At 43.2% G+C, this 22,500-nt stretch overlaps 1 protein-coding gene across 1 annotated transcript in view; it reads right to left on the bottom strand.

The window, feature by feature from the left end:
- Positions 1–2,646: 2,646 nt before the first annotated feature.
- LOC145414035 (G-protein coupled receptor GRL101-like) overlaps positions 2,647–22,500 on the bottom strand; it is a 189,767-nt gene continuing 169,913 nt past the window's right edge. The window contains exons 18-26 of the mRNA XM_080283601.1: positions 19,921–19,992; positions 15,296–15,494; positions 12,849–13,047; positions 10,960–11,107; positions 6,739–6,830; positions 6,306–6,526; positions 5,386–5,560; positions 3,477–3,723; positions 2,647–2,794 (exon numbers count right to left, since the gene is read on the bottom strand). Of these exons, the coding sequence (XP_080139727.1) occupies positions 2,647–2,794; positions 3,477–3,723; positions 5,386–5,560; positions 6,306–6,526; positions 6,739–6,830; positions 10,960–11,107; positions 12,849–13,047; positions 15,296–15,494; positions 19,921–19,992 (1,501 nt within the window). The remainder of the gene's footprint in view (positions 2,795–3,476; positions 3,724–5,385; positions 5,561–6,305; positions 6,527–6,738; positions 6,831–10,959; positions 11,108–12,848; positions 13,048–15,295; positions 15,495–19,920; positions 19,993–22,500) is intronic.

Below are 22,500 nucleotides of genomic sequence, written 5' to 3' on the forward strand. Positions count from 1 at the left end.
TTTTTTCTTTGTATAAAAACGCTACCTCCTTTTCTTTGGGGGAAGCAACCTAGGTATATAGATAGATAGATAAAAACGCTACTCATGGACGTAAAAACTGGGCCATGAAACCTAGAAAAGGATGAAGGGCAAACACTAGTATCGATGAGTGAGCCGTCTCTGCAACGCACAAGATTATGGCAGCTTAAAGAAAAGGGTGTGTATTCTATAGACCATCCTGTACAGGACTTGAATACAAACTACTGACACCCGCATCAGTCTTGGCTCCCCTATCCACCCTGAGAGTGATGTGTCCCTGGGGTTCACGTGTGTGGCACCAGTCCTTACCTGACGGGGATGAGGGTCGACACTCCACTCTGCCAAGGCGCCTCGGTGAATACCTTACCTGGAGGAGTAAGGGAATATATGGAGAGACACACGAACCTACTCTTTTGGGTAACAACATTGCAATTAAGTTATATAACTGTACGTAACATTATTATTAGTCTAAATTTGTCACTGTTTCTAAATTTGTATGCATAATTGTGACTTTGAGTTTGATATAAGCTGAAATTACCGTCTTCAAGTAAATTAATTTCAGCTGTCTGGATTAACCCCTTCCCTCAGGTGACGGACTCTTTGTTCTTGCTCTCTCTAGAGGATTTTAACACCTCAGGATAAGTTTTTCGAATTGTGGGGGGAGGGGTTAGTTATGAACGTCATTAATAACACAGTCAAGCGAACTCAGTAAAATCATCTGGCAGCAGCATAAATAAAGTGGAATAGGTCGTCATCTTTGTGAAGTGGTTAATATTAAAGTACACAGCGCTCACTCACTACAGACGGCGCCGACAATAAGTGGGAGGCATAAGGTCCATCGTTGTGCGCTGGTCTGTTCATCACACACGCCTCCTTCCTGATGGGCGGGGTCTGATGGGCGGGATCAGCTGGCATTGGGCCGGATGGTCAGTGTTTGGGGACTGATGGAGAGAAGAAAATAACATACAGAGTTGTAGTCACTGAGCATCCACACATGTCAGTGAGTGAACATTACAGGCGACACTGATATTTAATGATGTCCATAACTTCACTATTTTTTGAGGTTAAGGTGGTGAACTAGGCCATACTGCTGAAAAAAGCGCTGAATCAGGCGCTAAGTCCAATACGTGCTTGTTGGTGTCATAATCTGCTAAATCCACCTCCATGTGTAAGCAGTGTTAGCACTAATTAACATACCTAATCTATGTTAGTCAAACTGTTGCCTTGTAGTAACAGTTTTCCTCCCCTACTCTGCCGGAAAAAAAAAAAAAAAGAGGTAAAGAAAAGTAAATGGAACTGTATTTATCAAGAGAACAAGAAAAAAAAATAAGCTTCCAATTTCGGCCAATATCACAACTACGAACATTTTTTTTTCATAAGATTTTTAGTTTGGGTTGACTATATGGCCATGGAGACAAAGCTGATAACAACAGTGGAAGAAGTATCATAACCGTATTAACACTCCCCTCCTTGGTATTCTCACACTTTGACTTTTTTTTTTATCTAAACCCTAAATCATTTTTGTTGTAAGAAACCCTTTACTACACAGGGAGTTAACGTATGCTTGGCTGAATACCATATGAGGACTGGAAAGCATTATCTAGATGTTTTTTATGAACGTCCATCACAGGCACATACAGTTTTTATTATCCTGGAAACCTCCCTTCCTTCTTCTTCAAAGTACATAGCATAAAAATGAGAAGTATATATTTTTTGGCAGCTCATTTCAAATACTGGCATTCTTTTTCGAGACGTCACTACATAACACTACATACCTCTTCTAATTTTCTCCTACCTCCTCCCCTCCTCTCCCTCTCAACATTGTGGACCAAGGAATTATTCCATTTGGGCTACTCCCCCCGCCCCTATAAACCCAAATACGCCCTTGCCATGTGCTGCTATGAGTGTCGCATATTGCTATTAATCATGTATTGCTATGACAGAGCTATATATATACAGAAAATGTGGTGTATATTCAGCAGTTGTATTCTGAGGAAGCCATGAGGCGAAACGTCAATACACACTAAGTTCCACATCGATGTTTCTTTCCCCAAAATGACAAAGCTATTCACTGTCGTGAAAACTGCATCTTCTTGTTACTGGGTCGTTATTCCGAGAGAGTCATGTCTTGTTTTGAGAGGAGCATAAGTTTGTTTTCAGAGGGTCTTGTCCTGCTGCGTCAAGAATACATGTTGCTTTGTGAAGGCTGCATCCTCCCTGCCCCTGGACCCACCTTCCTAGAGGCAAAACGCAGCCACTTCTCTATGGCTGAAGCTGGGGATTCATGAACTTTGCGTAATGTGTGGAAAGAATGGTGGGGAAGTGACTACAGGTTTGAACAGATTTAGGTCAGACTTACACTGCCTCACGGTTAGGTTAGGTTTGTTCGGGTGGGTCTGGGTTACGTCTCTTCTCGTTTTGGCGATTCTGTGACGTAAATTCTGGCTCCGCAAAACGTAAAGATAAACTACTCAAACTTAACATACAAAACCTTAATTAACCGTGAAACAAGGTAACTGTGTCCTAACCCCTACTGAGACTGATACTTTCCACCTTCCACAAGTTACACAAGGTCCAAGGAGAGGTGGCAACGATATTTTTTTTTTCCCCGCATGCTTGTACATTACCTCAGTCGTACAGCTCGCGGCGGTGTTTGGAGTGCTTCTTGCGGGAGTGTTGTCGTGTGAGGGGCGTGTGGGCGTGGGCGGCATCAGTCAGCTCACACAGGGGAATGATCTCTCTCTGGGGCGGCACCCAACCCTCGCTACTCGCACGTCTGTCGGCACAACCAGGGCGGGTGGTGGAAAGAAAAATGAATAATGGAAACAGGATCAAGCAGCAGTCAGGGCAAGTAAAGCAAGAGGAAGCTGGTGGAAGAGAAAGTAAAGTAGATGGACGCAGGAAAAAAAGGCAACTAAATGGATAAAAAAGGAGGATGGACAAGTAAAACACAAGCAAGCGAGTGGAAAAGGAAGTAAAGCAGGAGTAAGAAGGTAATAGGGTAAGTAATGCTCAAGTAAGCAGGTAAATGGATAAGTAAAGCAGGAGTTATCAGGTAATAAGGTAGGTAAAGCACAAGTAAGCAGTTAATTGGGTAAATAAAGCAAGAGAAAGCAGGTAAAATGATATTAAAGCACGAGTAAGCAGGTACTAGGGTAAGTAAAGCAGGAGAAAGCAAGTAAATGGGTAAGTAAAACAGGACAAAGCAGGTAAAAGGATAGGTAAAGCAGAAAAAAATGGTGGACCTAACTGATTTGGTCCAAACTGCCATCTCTCCACACTCAATCCCCAGCTGAAGAGTTTAAAATATGGCGCTAATCACGAAGAAGTATTACGCAAAGGATGTGGAACCGCAGTATGGCTTTATTTTGCCTCTGAACTACGGGAAATATGGAAAACAGACGAAAAACTCAGCCAAGTTAAGGTGGACAAACTATTTACTTGCGCGAGAAGCTTACCGGTACTTTGGTGTGGGCTGCTCCTTTCCCTTGTGGGTCTCGGGGAAGTCGAAGCGGTGGTTGTGATTGTTGTGGTAGGGGGGGAGGTGGTGGTTGGGGAAGCCGTCGGTCATGAGGTGTAGGGGCGACAGCTGAGACATGACCTCGTGTCGCCCGTGGGAGAGGTCGCGCGGGGTCAACAAGGCAGCGTGGTTGAAGGCTTCCAGGGGCTTCAACACCATCGTTCTCTCGTCTCCAAAGGCACCACCTGAGGAGTAGAGCAAGAGTTCCGAAAAGGTTTATATAAATGCCTACCGACTACACGTAGGCCATTAAGGTAGGCTATCAGTCTTATCTAATATCGTTCTCTCGTCTCAAAAGGCACCAACTGAGGAGTATAGAAAAGAGACGGCACAAAAGAAAGCTTATATTAATCCCTATGCACTGTACATAAGTCATTAAGTCAGACAATCAGTATTATCTCATAACACGATCATTTCCTCATCTCCAACGACGCCACCTGAGAAATACAATAAACTATATATCCACAAGATGGCACAGATTACTGTATATCTACTGCAAAAAGGTAAAGAAAAGACGATTATTGTTTAAATCATAAAGAAAACTACACACAATATATATATATCATCTTCATCATCAGCCGTTGCGGTCCACTGCAGGACCGGCCTATCCCTACCGAAGCAGGGACGATACAGCCAATGTATCTCTACCTAGTGGTGGCTTAGGCTGTCTGGTAGAGATTGTATGTAGGGTGAGAAGTGCTTGTGAGTGTGATTGTAGTGTTGCAGTGGCTTTGGATGTGTGTGTAGTCTGTGAACCAAGTGTAATCGGCCCGCATTAAGCCGATTGGGTGCAAGCATACTAGTATGCGACACTGGTTCAACCACAGCACCCCTTGTGTCCGCCAAAGTAGCAAGTGGCTTGGTGAACGCTTCCCAAAGTTTTTACAACTCTGGTGGGAGGAGAACCTGCGCTCACCAGCGTGCTTATATATATATATATATACATATATATATTTATATATATATATATATATATATATATATATATACACGGTATGTGTGTGTGTGTGTGTGTGTGTGTGTGTGTGTGTGTATTTATGTACGTATAAAAAAAGCAGTTCTACCTTGCTAGCCTACCGTAACCTATGAACAGTGTCGAAAAAAGAGGTGTTCAGATGATGTTGAAACGAAAGGTGTCCAGATGGAGTCGATGTGTTATGAACAGTGTTCAAATGACGAAGTGCTTAATCCATAAAACCCAACGACGCCTCCCTAAAGCTGAATAGAAGCGTATACCATTAGTCGGAATATAATGAGAGAGACGACCCTAAGGTAAATTTTAAAAACTGCTTCTAAACGTAACGTGTTGAAATGTAGGTGATGAAACTTGAGGTATAATGAGAGGTGTTGAAATGATTGACTACTCACTCATGGACCTAAATGTGACGATAGGGGACTTGGTGAGGTTGTGTGGATTGTGTGACGCTATTGAATATTTGGTGTTTCTGAAGGGTGCAATAAACAGACAGACAAACAGACCAGTACACCAGCCACCTTTAGACTCATCAGTAGCTAAGGATGAGTTGGTATGCCTGTGTGAGACGGGCCACGTGCAGCTGGTCCATCGAGTTAGGTGACACGTAAACTAAGACAAATGTACAAGACAAACTCGTACAGCAGCCACCTTTGGACTCACAAGTGACTATAGGTGAGTCAGTGTTTATGTGAAAGGCAGACCAAACGAAGGTAGTACTACAGTGTCAGGGGTTATACAGATACAAAGAAAGATTATTAGACCAGCACAGCAGCTACCTGTATACGCAAAGGTTGTTATGCCTGCGAGAGATGGATAGATATGGAGACAACAGATATGTATACTGCAGACAGATAGACCAACATATACTCACACGTTGCTATAGATGAGTTGGTATGTCTACGAGAGACGGACCATCTGAAGCTGGTGCGGACGGTGAGTGCTCGCTCGCGGGCTTTGGTGAGGAAGGGCGCCGTGGACAGTGTGTAGAGGAGCGGGTTGATGGCAGCGTTGAGGGGTAGCACAAACACTGCTACCCACGCGAACACCTGTAATACTGTATATTATGTGGCTCTCTCTTACAGACACACACACACACACACACACACACACACACACACACACACACACACACACACACACACGAAGAGACAGCCACCCTCGGATCTAATTCCCACATGAAGATGACGTAAGGTAATATCCAGAAATAATGAAAAAAAGTATGAAAGTGGGAGGGATACAAACAGCGAAGTACAGTGGGCCACAGAAGTATTCACACAGATTTCAAGGCTTCGGTAGTGGCAGAATAATGTTAAACTAAATGTATTTGAACTTCACCGACAGATATTTAGGTTTATCATGTTAGTCTCACGCCAGTTAAAGTCGCCAGGACTGTATATGCAACACTATAAACTACGCTGAAGCTGAAGTGACTTGGTGTTTAGTGTGATGGGACGGCCCCGAGTCTGGGTTTGGGCCCACCTCTTTGCGGTCATTCAAATTGTGTGTTGGTAGTAGTTCCTTATATATGCTTAGGTACACATGTCTGCACCATATGGATTCTACCAAGATATATACAGGCTCAGATTTAAGTACGAATCATCGTCGATAAATCACTCCAACTTTGACATGCACCGCTCTTCCTACAGATGCCCTTGTCTCAGTGTTTTGCTAACATGGAAAATGGCTAATCCTGTTTGTCAATCTCCCTTCGAAGCATACGTCCGATCCTACAGTGGACCTAATATGGAGTGACACCGATACAGATGCAACACTACTGGCTACAAGACTGACCTGTGGTGGTATGGTGACGCCTACTAGTGACACCATACCCAGCACTATAATGGGTAACCAACACGCAGCGTCCGTCACCACTATCAGCGTCATCTTCCTCGCCATGTTGGTCTCTCGTCGGTGCAGCAGGTCGGTTCTGACGGCCTCGCTCGATGTCCTCGCCGCCCGGTACATGGCCCAGTACGACCCAGCGATGACGGAGAACGAGGCCAGGTTCAGTACTGGGGGGAAAGGGGACCGGGGTACTGGTTGACTACTGGGAGAGACAGAACCAAGGCACTTCACACACACACACACACACACACACACACACACACACACACACACCGAGGAAGATATAGACTGAGTACTGCTATCCGTTGGGCTTACAAACACACACACACACACACACACACACACACACACACACACACACACACACACACACACTCACCGAGGAAGACAAACACCGAGTACTGCCACCCGTTGGGCTTCTCGTGGGTGATGTGCAGCGCCAGGCAGACCCCAGACCGACCGTAGAAGTTCCTGCGGAGACCAACACCTGTCGCAGTCAGGAGTATGGGTATCTTGGCCAGTTAACAGTAAGAGGCTCCTATAACCCACTCTCAGCTGAATCAAATCTATGGTATTAGTTCTGCGGTTCCTATAACTCAACTCAGAATCAAATCTTTCGGCATTAGCTATAGCAGAACAGAAAAGTTGCCAGTCCATGAGAGGTAGTGGCACCAGTATTATCACACTCAGGCTCCTGTTACTTACTCCAGGCTGTTCTGCGGTTCCTATAACTCAACTCTCAGCTGAATCAAATCTTTAGGCATTAGCTATAGTAGAACAGAAAAGTTGTCAGTCCATGAGAGGTAGTGGCACCAGTATTATCACACTCAGGCTCCTGTTACTTATTCCTGGCTGAATAATGTCGTCTGTCCTATCCTGGGAAAAATTGTCGAGGAATAGGCAACCAAAGAGGGAAACACGTATGTTTATACCTGTAATGGTCAGTCAGTCACCTATATATCTGACTCAGTAAAAATTACACACACGAAAAGATTGGAACTGCACATACATGATATTCATCCATTTCCCAACCAAATGACATATCAGAGGTGAATATATAAACATACAGAAGAGGGGAAACTAAACTTTAACAGTCAACACGAGCAACGTGAAATACCAGAAGGAATGAATGAATAATGAAGACTTAGCATCAAGCCATGATGTGGCTATATGGCTATATGGAGTAGAGCAGTGGTTTCCAACCTTTTCTAATTCTCGCTCCCCCTCGCTGAATGACACGTTCCCTGCACCCCCCTGCCTCCAATTCTGTATTTTACTGGCATAGTTGGCACATGTCAATAAATATCATAGATTCTTAATCTTTGAAACTGTCTATATATTCAGATAACTAGATTTCTTATTTATATCTGAAATATTTTTTCCATATTTAGATATTACTTAATTCCATCATAATTCATAGTTTTCAAGTATAATTACCCTCTTTATCAAGCCTTCGCGCGCCCCCAGGCAGCCCTTCGTGCTCCCCTAGGGAGGCGCGCCCCACAGGTTGGAAACCACTGGAGTAGAAGGATGATAAAGACCGGAAGAAACATGGAAATATCAAGAAGAGAGGCAGGACAGAAGAACAGAAAAGTACAGTAAGGAGAGAAAGACTAGAGAAAAAAGGCCCCTTTTAGTCAGCACTTACGACAAGCAGGGATACTGGGGAAGTATTCTGTCACGCCTTCTTAGGGAATGAAATACTAGAGTGGTCTCATTCAAAGGAAGTGGAAATCTACATAGCTAACAACCACGGATTTAGGAAGGGGGTGGAGGACGTATGCTCCCCTATTTTTGACAGACCAATGATTACTTATATCAAAAGAATTATATTACATAACAAAATAATATGCACTAAGTACCTTACTGCCCCAGCATTTCCCTACATCCCTATGACTAAAACATGTAAAATAAAAGTGAATTTCTTGACAGTTTAATGCACAGTAATTCTGCTAGGAATCACGTCCCCCTCCCCGATTGCTCGATGTGCTGGGTCCTGGATAGGCACAAACCATTCTGTCCGTCTCTCCGTACGTTTGTCTTTCTGTGTCCACCTGTCCCTCTATATTCCTGGCCAAATCGAGGTATTCAGCGAGGTGAAGCTTTGGATAGGGATGCGTCTCGACCCTGAGCAGTTGATTAAGTTGGTGAAGTTGATCTCCGGGGTTGTTTCTTGTCGCTGAAGATCATATTAAAAATTCGAGTTCAGTTCATGTCTGTTCAGATGTGCAAGTCTAACGCGCTCTTAACATCTTCAGCCAGAAAATGTGCTCTTATTTTGCATTTATTCTTGCTACCCCACTGACGACTTCATGCAGCTTTAGAGAATCCTTTAATTGTGATAAAATCTACTATATTCATTGAAAAAAATATCTCCTAAGCTGCATAAAATCGTCCGTAGAGAGCGGAGATAAAATGCAAAAGACGCTGAAGGAATTAATATAAGTTTTCCTGTTTTATGACAATGTTCAGAGTACTATAGTGTCGTGTATCATTAAAAAAAAAAATAACTAAAGCCAAAAATGATCAACCTATTGCTATGTGAATGCCGAAGGCGTTTACTAGTAATTTTACAAATAAAAAATAAAACTTACTTTAAAGATGAAAGACACAAAAAGCAAGATGATTTTTATTACCGCTCATATTTTCCGTTTTTTTTTTTTTTTTTTTTCCCACAATTTTAAATAAAAATTAAAAATATTTTATGACTGTGACTGGCGTTAAAAAGAAAGAATTTAAGAGCAAAGGACAGAGGACATCAAGGTACAGATCACATACAACGAACGCCTTTGCCCTTCTTGATACCAATTTGTAAGTTTGTTTTTTTCTACGCTGCTTAACTGCATATCTTTTAACTAGTCGCATAACTGAGTATTCCAGTGTATTGTTCAATAGGAAATAAGTCATCAACACTACTAGGGAGAATGGAGTGACAACATGAATTACGATAAATAAATAAATAAAGCTTGATGTGTTTTCAGTTCAGTACATATTTCTCCAAAGTCTGTGTGCTAAAATGTTATTACGACGTACAGGATGCCCAGATAAAAGTAGCCCCATGCAGCCAAGCTCTGTGCGGTTTAAAAGTTTGGGGCGAGCGCCCGGAAACTCACTTGTTCCTAGGAGTGGCTAAAAATGTCCAAGGTTCCTTGACTCAGCCCACCTTCCTCTTGTTTACTTGCGTTTAGTGTCCATCACGCCTTCGTAATCTGTTCTCCATCCACAACACTGTAAAAGCCAATTACAGTAGGCCACACGTCTACATTTATTTTGCACCTTAAGTTCTTGGACAACGCTGATGCGACAGGGTAAGAGCAGAAATGTCAGTGGCTGAATCAAAGCAGTGCACATGACTGATTTAGCGTTCCGTACTGTCAGATACAAATGTTCGTACCTCTCCTGTCTTTCTCTCATCGGTAGACTCACAGAAGCCTGAAAATGACGTAGAGGTTTGAGGTGCATATTATCATCCATATGTAGGTGATCTAGCGTCTTTATCCACTACGTCTCATTCAAATGTCTGAGAATCCAGCGATGAGGGTAAGGCCCATATTCTGGCTGGGTTAGAAGGCTCTCGAGCACCTCTTCCTTAGCGATTTATTTTCCAAACTACCCATAAATATCCTCTTTCTCGCTTCTTACATCTTTTTCATATCGACGTAGATTGCATGAATAAAACACAAGAATATAGTAACGGAGCAGAATCAGAAATAGAACGGGAAGGAAGAGGTGTTGGTAAGTTTCATAACCATACGAGAATACCGCCCAAAGAGGCGAAAGAGGGGAGCGGATTTCTGTATTTGATTGTACATGACCTACTGAGTGATCCAGAGTAGTGTATATGAGCGAGTGACTAGTCCAGAGGTATGTAACTTAACGGCTACCTTAGTGAACAGCTGATCTGAATTACAGCGACGAACTAGCAAACAGAACGGGGAGTAACGCAACCGTTTGACTGAATAACTGACCGGAGTGTAATCGACTGACTGACTGACAGGCTTGAGGTAATGTAATCGACTGACTGACTGTGTAGAGGTATTGTAATTGACTGACTGACTGACAGGCTTGAGGTAATGTAATCGACGGACTGACTGACTGAGGTGGTGTAATCAACTGACTGTTTGACTGACTTGAGGTAATGTAATCGACTGACTGACTGACTAAAGAGGTATTGTAATCGAAGGACTGACTGACTGACTTCAGGTAGTGTAATCGACTGACTAACTGACTGACTGACTTCAGGTAATGTAATCGACTGACGGACTGATTGACTAGAGGAAATATGATCGACTGAGTGAGCGAGTTGGGATGCTAAGACTGAGTGGGTGAGTGAGTGAGTGGTCTGAAGCAGTGAATGCTTAGGAGTGGTAAAGCTCTGTGTGAATAGGTGAGTGAGTGAATAAGTGAACTTCTAATCTTACGCAATGAATCTCTAGAAGTGATAGAACTGTGAGTGAGTGAGTGAGCGACCCAGTGTGAGTGAGTGAGTGAGCGACCCAGTGTGAGTGAGTGAGTGACTCAGTGTGAGTGTGAGTGAGCAACCCAGTGTGAGTCAGTGACCCAGTGTGAGTGTGAGTGAGTGACCCAGTGAGCCACATACCTGAAGTAGTGGATGTCCAGGAGAGGCAGGGCAGCCAGCAGAGCCACACAGAGCCACACCGCCGCCATGATGGTCTTGGTGGCTCTCATGCTGAGCCGCGGCGCACGGAACGGGAACACTATCACCAGCAGCCGTTCCACAGTGATTACTGATGGAACACAAACAGGACCGACTTAATGGGACTCATCATCATCATCATTATCATCGTCCTGTGCAGTATAGTTACATGGGTACAAACAGGCTTATTATAACACATCATTGTATGGTTACATGAAAGGAGTGGCCACATGAGTCCTCCAACATATTCTGTCGACATGTTAACAAAGCATTAACGAACAAGCGGTTAACTTTTTTACAGCTGAATCGTGCTGGCTGAGTTACACGTTACTAGCGGGGATGCCGGGTGGACAGTGAAGTTGGGTGTGGACCTCGACTTTAAGGTTTTATGTTGCATTCAAACCCGCTGTCAGTGAAGTTCCACCCGGTAACACCACATAACTTTTTAAATGATCTGAACACCGGTGTACTTTTTCACTGGGAACTGGATAAATAAGGGATGGAGTAGGCAGCCCGTCTGTTGTTACCCTGGCCGTACTTTAATAAACTCGCTGACCAGCGTACTGCACACCACAAGCGTGATCTCACCGATGGACTGTGATGATATCCTGATCAGATATCCGAGGCTGCAGTAGGAATATCCAGTTCCTATGAATCGTAACGTAACTGCCAGGCGGGTTGCAGTTGATACTGCCTTTCCTTGTTTTTGTGTCTACTGATGCCTGGGCCAATGTAACGTAACAAACACTCAAAATCAGACATAAACATCCTTCGGAAGTTACAAAGCGCTACTGTGATCCGCAGTTATTCCAACGACAAAGCGGTATCACTGCATATCCTACGTGATACCATGCTTTCCGTACAGTTCTCCGACTCAGTGACTGGTGCATCTAGAATGCTGACACCATATGCTCGACGTCACGTGTGTACGCGCCTGTAGGTAAACAATCACTCGCAGTCACCCAAGTGGCAGCACAGATTCAGGCAAGGCTTGACTCTGCCTTAACCACTTCAGACGTCGTATTTTTCGTATTTTTTACTTTAATTTTGGCCTTAATAGATAATTTAATTCAACTGAGGGGGACCTATATAACTGAAGGTTTGGATGAGGGAAATGTCTAAACCCTCCAGTGTGAAAGTTTTGCCTATGCTCAGTAAAATCAACTGGAGATACCAAGAATACAGTGACAACCACGCGCTCGGACAGAAGGGGTTGATGGCATTCACTGTCATAATCCAGTTTGATAATGTTTCGCTTACGGCATGGAGTGAGTAGATATATTGCCAAACTTTTTTTTATCTCTTTTCCGACTATACATGTAGCTCAGTGGTAATGCTCTAATAGTTCTGGGGCTACATGCACTACGAACTTAAGATGAAGTGATCATGTTACAGCTGCATTGCTAACAAGAAGTTTGGACTCTGTAACTTATTCCTCGTGGACTGAAGGTGATAAATACAAAGGAAATTTATTCCCTGTATACCAAATGCTCTCTAACACTATCGTAAACCTTCCTCTCCCTTCTTCAGCACCTACCTCTTCTGTCCCAGGCTTTATAACATGTCCTTTGTTTCTCTTATCTCCCTGCCACATAGTCTCCCTCTACTTGGTTTCCTCTCCTTACCCCCCTCCCTCACCCTCCGTCCATCCTCTCTCTCCATCACTGAATATCTCCCTTGACCTCTGTCGTGCATTCCCCCTTCTCCCTTCCTCCCTCCCTCCTTTCCCGAGAGAGAATATCTCCCTTGACCTCTGTCGTGCATTCCCCCTTCTCCCTTCCTCCCTCCTTTCCCGTCTGTCTCCCTGCTTCACCCTTTCCCCCTCTCCTCACCTGTCAGCGTGAAGACTGACAGTTCGCTGGAGAAGGTGGAGAAGAATCCCGCCAGCTGACACAGGGATGAGCTCCGCCAGGCTGCGTCGTGGATGAAGTACACACCGCGGTAGTTGATGTCCACCGCGGCGATGATGAGCAGGTACAGCCCCATACACAGGTCCCCCAGGGCCAGGTTGGTGATGAGGAACGAGTGTACCTGTGTACATGTATATACAGGTACACAAACAGGTACATACACAGGTACACACACAGGTACAGCCCCATACACAGGTCCCTAAGGGCCAGGTTGGTGATGAGGAACGAGTGTACCTGTGTACATGCATATACAGGTACACATACAGGTACATACACAGGTACGTATACAGGTACATATGTAGGTTCATATGCAGGTACAGCCCCATACACAGGTCACCCAGGGCCAGGTTGGTGATGAGGAACGAGTGTACCTGTGTACATGTATATACAGGTACACAGACAGGTACATACACAGGTACAGCCCCATACACAGGTCCCCAAGGGCAAGGTTGGTGATGAGGAACGAGTGTACCTGTGTACATGTATATACAGGTACACAGACAGGTACGTACACAGGTACACACACAGGTATATATACAGGTACACATACAGGTACAACCCCATACACAGGTCACTCAAGGCTACGCTGGTGATGAGGAACGAGTGTACCCGCTTTATATATATAGATGGATAGACAGATACAGATATAGATAGATAGATAAAGATACAGACAGATAGATAGTCGTGTGTGTGTGTGTGTGTGTGTGTGTGTGTGTCTGTGTGTGTGTGTGTGTGTGTGTGTTTTGGAGGAGTTAGTTATAATCTTCAACAATCCCTCCAAACCTAAAAAATCTCCCAGGCTGGGTAAAATGTCTGAAAGTAACCTGTGCAGAATATCATTAGCTCGTCATCGGACTGAATGGGTTGATCAGTGTAGCAAAAGAACTACGAATGGACAACTGAAAAATTCCACAGTTTCCAAAAGTTCTCCATAATTCCCTTCTATTACACCTTTACCTCTGCAATAATGGCGGTGTTAATTATTGAGTCCTTGGGGAAAAAAATATATATATATATATATATATATATATATATATATATATATATATATATATATAAAACCCCTTGTACCCCATGATGTCTCTTCTCTCTCTCTCTCTCTTTGATACTCCAAGATTTTACTCGGCTTTGTGTAATTTTTTCGAACTGATGGGGTTAGATGGTGCCTTAATTTGCTTCATAAATTCTAGAGTCTATTGATGTGTGGTGTTAGCTAAAATATATATATACACTGGTAGATCCTCGAGATGAAAGGGTTAACGCTGTCCCTTTTGTCCCAGATACCGATTACACGAGGCTGGAGAGGAGAGAGAGAGAGAGAGAGAGAGAGAGAGAGAGAGAGAGAGAGAGAGAGAGAGAGAGAGACTTCCCCTTCCCCTCAAATCAAGTTCCTTTTACCATTTTGTATTCATAACTCTCCAGAAACAACGAATGAGGGAAGACTACCGGAGGAAAAATTCTCTCTCAGTCCTTTGTAGAGCGTAATTCCACTTCAACGTTTATTTGGGCAAAGCTGTGGGATGCTGTTGAACTGAGGGAGAACCAGCTCGAGAATAGTAAACTCCTTGGATCAACTGACCTATTTTACTGGGTTATTTTTTCTGTTTCTAGATGATTGTGTTCAAATTAGGAAGGACGCCTGGAAGTGCAAGGATTAAAGAATGCCGTACCTCTCCAGCTTGAGAAATCTCCCCTAAAAAAGTCTTCCCTGGATTTGTCGTCTTGATCAACCCCAGTATGTCAGACCGAGCAGAAGGCAAAGAGACAGAATGAGAAAGGGGAAGGATGAAGCACGCAGCACTACATCCAGTGAGTGGATGATGGTCGCCACCACGTTGGCTACTAGTAAGAGTACCAAGAATATACGAGCACTAAACTAATACGTCATTGTAGTGAAGGGGTAAATGTTAAGAATGGCTTGCTTTATTGTAAGTGGATGAAATGGGAAGGATTGTGGGAAGGGCTGACCATGTAAATAAGACACTGACGAGGAAGTTGCTGAAATCAGAAGGAAAGGAAAGGGAGTGATTACAAGGAGGTGGAAGTAACATGTGAGATGTTCTGAATCACACAGACCGCATATAGAAAAGAATGAGAGGTGTGTACGGATCTCAAAAGACTGGGCTGATGTCGTACTGTATTTGGTTGAGTGACTCGCTGTTGGTGATACGTAAGAAGCGAAGGGTGAGGTAAACTGAGAAACCAGAGAGATAACAGGGTAGAGGACGAGTCTGACTGTGGAAAGGTAACTTTGCTTTGATGCAGTGTCTAAACCAAAGCACTGCAGAACACTATTTACCACAGCTGAGAGAGTGAATGTGAGATATAATGAATAAAAAATGTGTACACTGTCTATCTACCCTACTCACCTTGTTGTCGTTCTGGTAGAGGAACCTCCAGAGGATGACGAGGAAGTTGCCAGAGAGTGCGAGGGCGGCGAGTGCCCAGACGCAGACCCTGAGCACCGTGTTGGTCATCAGGTCCTCACACGAACTGAACTGGTCTGGCGGTGGCCGACAGTGTGGCACGTGGCGGGCCAGACAGCACCACCGGAACTCATCCACCCACCTGTATAGGTATACATATATATACACACAAGTATATACACACATGTACACACATAAACACATACACAAACGCACAAACACATACGAGCATACATGAACTGGTCTGGCGGCGGCCTACAATGTGGCATATGGGTCAGGTAACACCACTGGACCTCAACCACTTACCTGTGTATACTGTATATACCTATACACATGTACAGACACAAATAAACATACACACCCACACATGACAGACACAGTACAGAAGGGCACGTCCTGCGGCGCGACTGTGCGGCAGGTGACACCCCAGACAGCACCACCAGAACACCTCCACACACCTGAACATATAGCCACACACACACACACACACACACACACACACACACACACACACACACATACAGGTAACACATGAACGGAGGAACTATCTGCATAACACCTGAGAGCCAAAATGTGGCATGTGACAAGTCGGGTAGCAAGGCCGGAACTCCTCCCCCAACCCATTTACACATACACGGGTACAGCCGGGGTCAATAATTGTGTCAGATGGAGGTACAGCTGAAGTCAAAAGTTGTCACAGGAGTCAGTGGTAATATAAGCACGTAATTTCTACCAGCGCTAATTCCTGGAAATAACTTTTGACTCTGACTGTACTTCCTCCACTACAGACTCTCCGACACTACTTTTTACCACGACTGTACAGATACATAAATATAAGTAACAAGTGACAAGACAGACCACCTGAAAACACACACACACACACACACACACACACACACACACACACACTCACACACACACACACACACACAAACGAGGACGCACACAGAAACAGCATAAAATGCGTGACGATAAAGATGCAAGAAGAATTGTTCCCCGATGGTCGCAACTTACTCCTGAAACCAACAAGGAAATGAGCTTGTGTGAAAAAAAAAAAAAAAAACATTAGTAGTAGTAGTAGTTGTAGTAGTAGTAGTAGTAGTTGTAGTAGTTGTGTAGTAGTAGTAGTAGTAGTAGTAGTAGTAGTAGTAGTAGTAGTAGTAGTAGTAGTTGTGTAGTAGTAGTAGTTGTGTAGTAGTAGTAGTAGTAGTAGCAGTTGTAGAAGTAGTAGTTGTAGTAGTAGTAGCAGTAGTAGTAGTGTAGTAGTAGTTGTAGTAGTAGTAGTAGTAGTAGTAGTAATAGAAGTAAGTAGTAGTAGTAGTAGTAGTAGTAGTTGTAGTAGCAGTAGTAGTAGTAGTAGCAGTTGTGTAGTAGTAGTAGTAGTAGTAGTAGTAGTAGTAGTAGTAGTAGTAGTTGTTGTAGTAGTAGTAGTAGTAGTAGTAGTAGTAATCATCATCATCATCATCATCATCATCATCCAATCCTATGTCACCCCACAGAGGAGCGTAGGAACCCGGGGCTAGGCAAATTGGTCCTGACATTTAAGATGAGAGTGACCAGCCTCACTCATCCCTGAGTGGCATTACATGAGCAATCAACCCCAACCATCCCTTGGATATAAACCTTCACCGGCTCAATCCGACTGGAGCACAATAATTAGCCACTAAACCACCAGGCGTCAAAATTTGGTTATATGGTTACCACCCAGCGTAGTAAATGGTTTCCTGGTGTACAGGAAACCATTTGGCTTGTCACTCAGTGTAGAGTCACCCACAGGCAGAAGGAAGAGGAAAGAATAAAGGAAAGAAAGACAGAAGAGGGAGTGTAAAGTCACCCGTAGGCAGAAGGACGAGGAAAGAATGAAGGAAAGGAAGACAGAAGAGGATGGATGGAAAGAAGGATGGAGGAGAGGAATCGAGTGAGTGGATGGTGAGCGCCCCCACCTACCACAATATAATAATAATAATATAATAAATAATAATAATAATAATAATAATAATAATAATAATGATGATAATGATAATAATACTAACAAATAATAATAAATAACAATAATAACAAATACAAAAATAAAGCAACGTATTACAAACTAATCACTTTAAATACGCGAAAAATTACAATCCCTCCTTGAACTTTGAGCTGTAACTAGAGACTAACATGGAAAAGGATGCTAGTCACGAAGCAGTGCATGGAAAGGATGCTAAGCCACAGTACTGTCTTTTTGCTGCCACTGAGCTACGTGAATGAAGCTGCAGAGGAACAAAAATCTTCAAGTTAAAATGAAAGAACTATAGTAACAGAAGAGATATATATTAATTATTTTGTGGTAGGTTGTGGCGACCATCATCCACTCACTTGATGTAGTGCTGCCTACTTCTTCCTTAGCCTTTATCATTTATTTTTTTTCTGTTTGCCCTCCTTTTTTCCTGTTTCTCCAATCTTTCCTGTCACTTCTTATTGCTTTTCTTTTTTTTTACAGGTGGCTTTACACTGAGTGACAAGCCAAATGGTTTCCTGTATGCCAAGAAACCATTTACAACGCTGGGTGGTAACCATATAACCAAACCATACGTGCTCCCTACGTGTCAGCAAGTGGGTTGGTGGAGGGTTAGTGCCCCTCCCCGTAAAACAGATAACTCAAAGTCAAATGGCCACCCCTTACGGGATTATGGCGTCTGGCAATAGATTGATAGATAGATAGATTCTTGTTAATTATTTTTTACTAATGATTCTTTGAAGTCTGGGCCAATACACAATGAGGCAAGAATCGCACATACTCCAAGGCAAACTGTGTGGTCCCAGGTCGGTGTGAAAGTTGCAGGTCAAACACTCCGTTTCTGAAAGTGGAGGTCTTGGCATTTCATTTTTCACTGCCATATATAGTGCACAGTTGGCCACTCGTGAACCTGGGCCAGTGTCTGTGTGAAGTGGAGATCTAGTTACAATTTCCGACGTTCATGCATCACAGTTACCTGGTCATTTCAGCTAATATTTGACACCTCCTTTCGCTCATGTCAGTGACGCCAACAAACATGCGAATATGTCAAGGAGGCCAGGTGTACCAAATGCTAGACCTCTGCTACACATTGATCCTGTACCAGGTTTATATGTAGCAAACTATAAACTCATGAGCAGAATTTCGCTCTCAATTCTATGCCAGTTTTGTGTCCTGCTTCCCGTATTTCCCATTCCTCTCCAAACATCAACAGTATCCTTCCGTATCACATACTCCTGTTCTGCGCTTAAAATGCTGTCACATAAAATTAGCTTAGGTTACATTGCTGCAGCCACCATAGAAGTGTTGGTGAATTTTTGATCATGACTGTAAAAAAAATGAAAAACGGAATGCCCAGAACTTGGGATTAAAAAAGGGAAAAAAATGAGGTGTTCTTTTTTCAACTTTTTCTCCGACCTCCATGATCAAACGGTCTGGGTCAGAATGTGGGCAATTCACACCTTCCGCGTGACGAGGCTATTAACCTGTTCAGTCTGACGCCATGTGTGTGTGTGTGTGTGTGTGTGTGTGTGTGTGTGTGTGTGTGTGTTACTCTCATCGTCAGACAAATTTATTCACATCAGAAGATATTTCGCTAACAGGCGGGGTAGGTTATTTTTCTTCATTAATCGATTTACACTGCTAGGATACTTTTTGAAACTGATTAAAATCCTCTAGAGTAGCAAAAATAAAAACAACAAAGAAAATAGGTAACATAAAAAAACTGAAATGAGGGTAACATTCCATGACCCCCTTCTGTCCACCTCTGAAGCGGTCAATCAATTCTGGTGACCTGTGGCATATGGACTGACTAATTTGACATCCAGGTACAGGTGAGGTCCGGAATATCGCTCAAGGTTTAAGTTTTGCAATTGTGAAGAAGGAACCACACGCCAGGAGCCTGAGAATTGTTCAAAGGAAAAAAACATAAACAAGATAACAGACAGCCAACTTCAAGATCCGTTCATTTCGAGATGCCTGGACACACTAAACAATCCATGTGTTAAGGAAACCGAGAAACAGTACCCAAAACGAAAGGTACAATTGACCACAAAAATAATGCTTACACCTTTCCGTCTTTACGCTTCAAAACGTAGCTCTAAATTTCTGATGGTAAATTATGCAGATCAGTAACTGTTAAATATGATCTGCCTCCACTCCATCACTCCATACTAAAGTTTATAGAGCAGTGATATAGAAAATTCAGACATACACTATCATCATCATTACCTTTCCCACAGCTTTACGCTCTCCGTGTTAATGACTGAGCTCTGAGTCTCTGTTAATTTAAGAAGCTCCCTAACAACTCTTCCTTACCTGCTTACTTTACTTATGGCACGTTAATATTAAACAGAAACGTGGTAGGGATGTGTACCCTAGACGGATGCTACGTGCCCGGCGTAATGGGATAATGAGGCAATAGTGGAGATCAAAGGAGTATTAACCTGAGCAATAGCAATGATAAGGACACCGAGAAAGAGACAACAGTTAAGCGAAGAGGGAGTACTTACACTGGTTAATACTTACGGCGGGTTAGTATGTGGGTTAGTACTTACACTGGGTTAGTACTTACAGGTGGGTGAGGCTGGTTAGTCCAGAGAACACTCGCGGACTCAACACGGTGATGTGGTTCCCCCGAAGGTCACTGTAAGTACACCGTAAGTAGGTTGATAAGTAGGTAAGTAATGAGCAGACTGTAGGTAAGCAGGAAGTAGGTAGATGGCAGGCAGATATGAAGTAGTTTTAATGATAGGTGTAAGGTAGGTGAGTAGGTAGGCAGGTGATAGGTTGGTAAGTAGTCTGGTAGGTAGGTTGGTAGGTGGTGGGTAGATGGTAGGTAAGTAGACGGGTGGCTGATGGTAGTTTTTTTTTTTTTTAAATAACAGAACGGAGGAAGGAAAAACAAATGGAGAAAAAACAATAATCCATACACCAGATTACTGGTGTCCTCTGTTCATAAAATATCTGTAACAGTTAGACTTGAACAGTTGTAGGTTGAAATTTGGAGGAAAACAACTCTGGGGAAGCGAGTTCCAGAGAGATGCAGTTCAGGGAATGAAAGAATTCTGATAGGGAGAAGTTCTGCAATATGGTTGAGTGACATTCCAGTCATGAGCGCTACCAGATGCCCGTGTAGCACGAGGGAAGGCATGGAGAGATGGCACCATGGACGCAACTTCGTCTGAGCATTTGCCAAAAAAATATCTGTAAAATAATGCAAGGGAGGCAACATTCCTTCTTATTTGCAGGGGAGGTAGTTTATATGTCATGGCAGGGTTGTTAATGATTCTAACAGCTTTATTCTGAATTTTGTCTAGTTGTCTTAATGCAACCTCTCCACAACCATTCCACAAGGGTGAGCAATATTCAAGCTGAGAGCGCACATGACTCTTATAAATTATAGCTAACTGCTCATCGGCGAAGAAGTTACGGACTCTGTACAATAATCCAAGTTTCTTTGAGGCGGTTTAAGCAAGTGATCTGACATGAGAGGTCCAGCTGAGGGCACTGTTAAGTGAGACACAAAGAATTTCAATACTTTTGGAGATGGGAATATTAGTAGCACTGAAGGTAATGTACGAATCTGGCAATATCTGTCTATTAGTAAACTGTATATATTTAGTTTTACTAGCATTAAAAGAGACAAGGTTGTTTTGTCCCCATTCACTGATTTTAGATAGATCTTGATTTATGGAGATGGCCGTACTGAGTTGAGAGGTAGAGATATTAGACTTTGTAAATGGATGTCTGAGTGTGAATGAACTATGTAGTGTTGAGTCATCTGCATATGAGTGAATGGGATTGTGAGTGACAGATAAGAGATCATTAATATGAACCAGAAATAGGGTTGGCGCCAGAACTGATCCCTGCGGCACGCCGGCGTTAATTGAGTGGAAATTCGAATATACAACATCTACTTTTACTCTTATTTTCCTGTCACTAAGATAAGAAGAAATCAAAGGAACAAAAGACGTTAGTCCATAGCAAGGGAGTTTGGAGAGCAGGTAGGTGAGTAAAAGTGAGATGGTAGATAGACAGGTAGGTAGGAAGGTAGTGAGTAGATTATTATGTTGGCAGTTGTCTGGGAAAGGCGTTGGAGAAGGTGTGTGTTCCCTGAGTGCTGTCGTGCTTATTATTATTATTATTATTATTGTCATTATTACTACTACTACTGCTACTGCTACTACTACTAAAATTATTATTATTATTATTATTATTATTATTATTAATTATTATCATTACAATTACTAAAGTGGAAACGGTGAGGCACTGATACTGCTTCTGTAAATACTACTACTACTACTACTACAGTACTACCACTACTACTATTACACCTACTACTACTACTGCTAATGAAGATGATAATGATGATATTGACTTCTTCCCCCGCCTTTGACCTTCCCTCGTGTCACCACCAGAGGCTAGGTCACCCATCTGCCCTGCCTAATTGCCCTTCCTACCTGTCCTGCCGCATCTATAGGTTGCCACTTAGCGATTTCCTGCACCTCGTTAGTGGCCTGCCCTGGTGTGGGAATGGTGACAGGAAGGGGGGAGGGGGAGGTTGTGAGGTTGAGAGAGAGAGAGAGAGAGAGAGAGAGAGAGAGAGAGAGAGAGAGAGAGAGAGAGAGAGAGAGAGAGAGAGAGAGAGAGAGACCGTAACACAATCCGGCATTAATGAGCGTCTTAATGATCTCTTCTGTTTAGTTCTCTCTCTCTCTCTCTCTCTCTCTCTCATTTCAGACCAAAACATTCATCTCTTAAACTCTCCCTCTTTCTGCTTTCTCTCTTCAACACATCACTGTCTGCCTGTCTCTCATCCGTCTGTCTTTTTGTTTATCTCGCTATCTGTCTGTCTCTCGCCTGTCTCTCGTCTGTGTGTGTACCTCTGTCTGTTTCTTATATGTGTGTGTGTGTACCTGTGTCTGTTTCTTATATGTGCGTGTGTGTACCTGTGTCTGTTTCTTATATGTGTGTGTGTGTATCACTGTCTGTTTCTTATATGTCTGTGTGTGTACCTCTGTCTGTTTCTTATATGTCTGTGTGTGTACCTGTCTGTTTCTTATATGGCTGTGTGTGTTCCTGTCTGTTTCTTATATGTCTGTGTGTGTACCTGTCTGTTTCTTATATGTGTGTGTGTGTGTGTGTGTGTGTG

Source organism: Coenobita brevimanus, chromosome 98 (genome assembly GCF_032717465.1).
Source record: "Coenobita brevimanus isolate Jiangsu-jjx chromosome 98, ASM3271746v2, whole genome shotgun sequence".
NCBI classification, from domain to species: domain Eukaryota; kingdom Metazoa; phylum Arthropoda; class Malacostraca; order Decapoda; family Coenobitidae; genus Coenobita; species Coenobita brevimanus.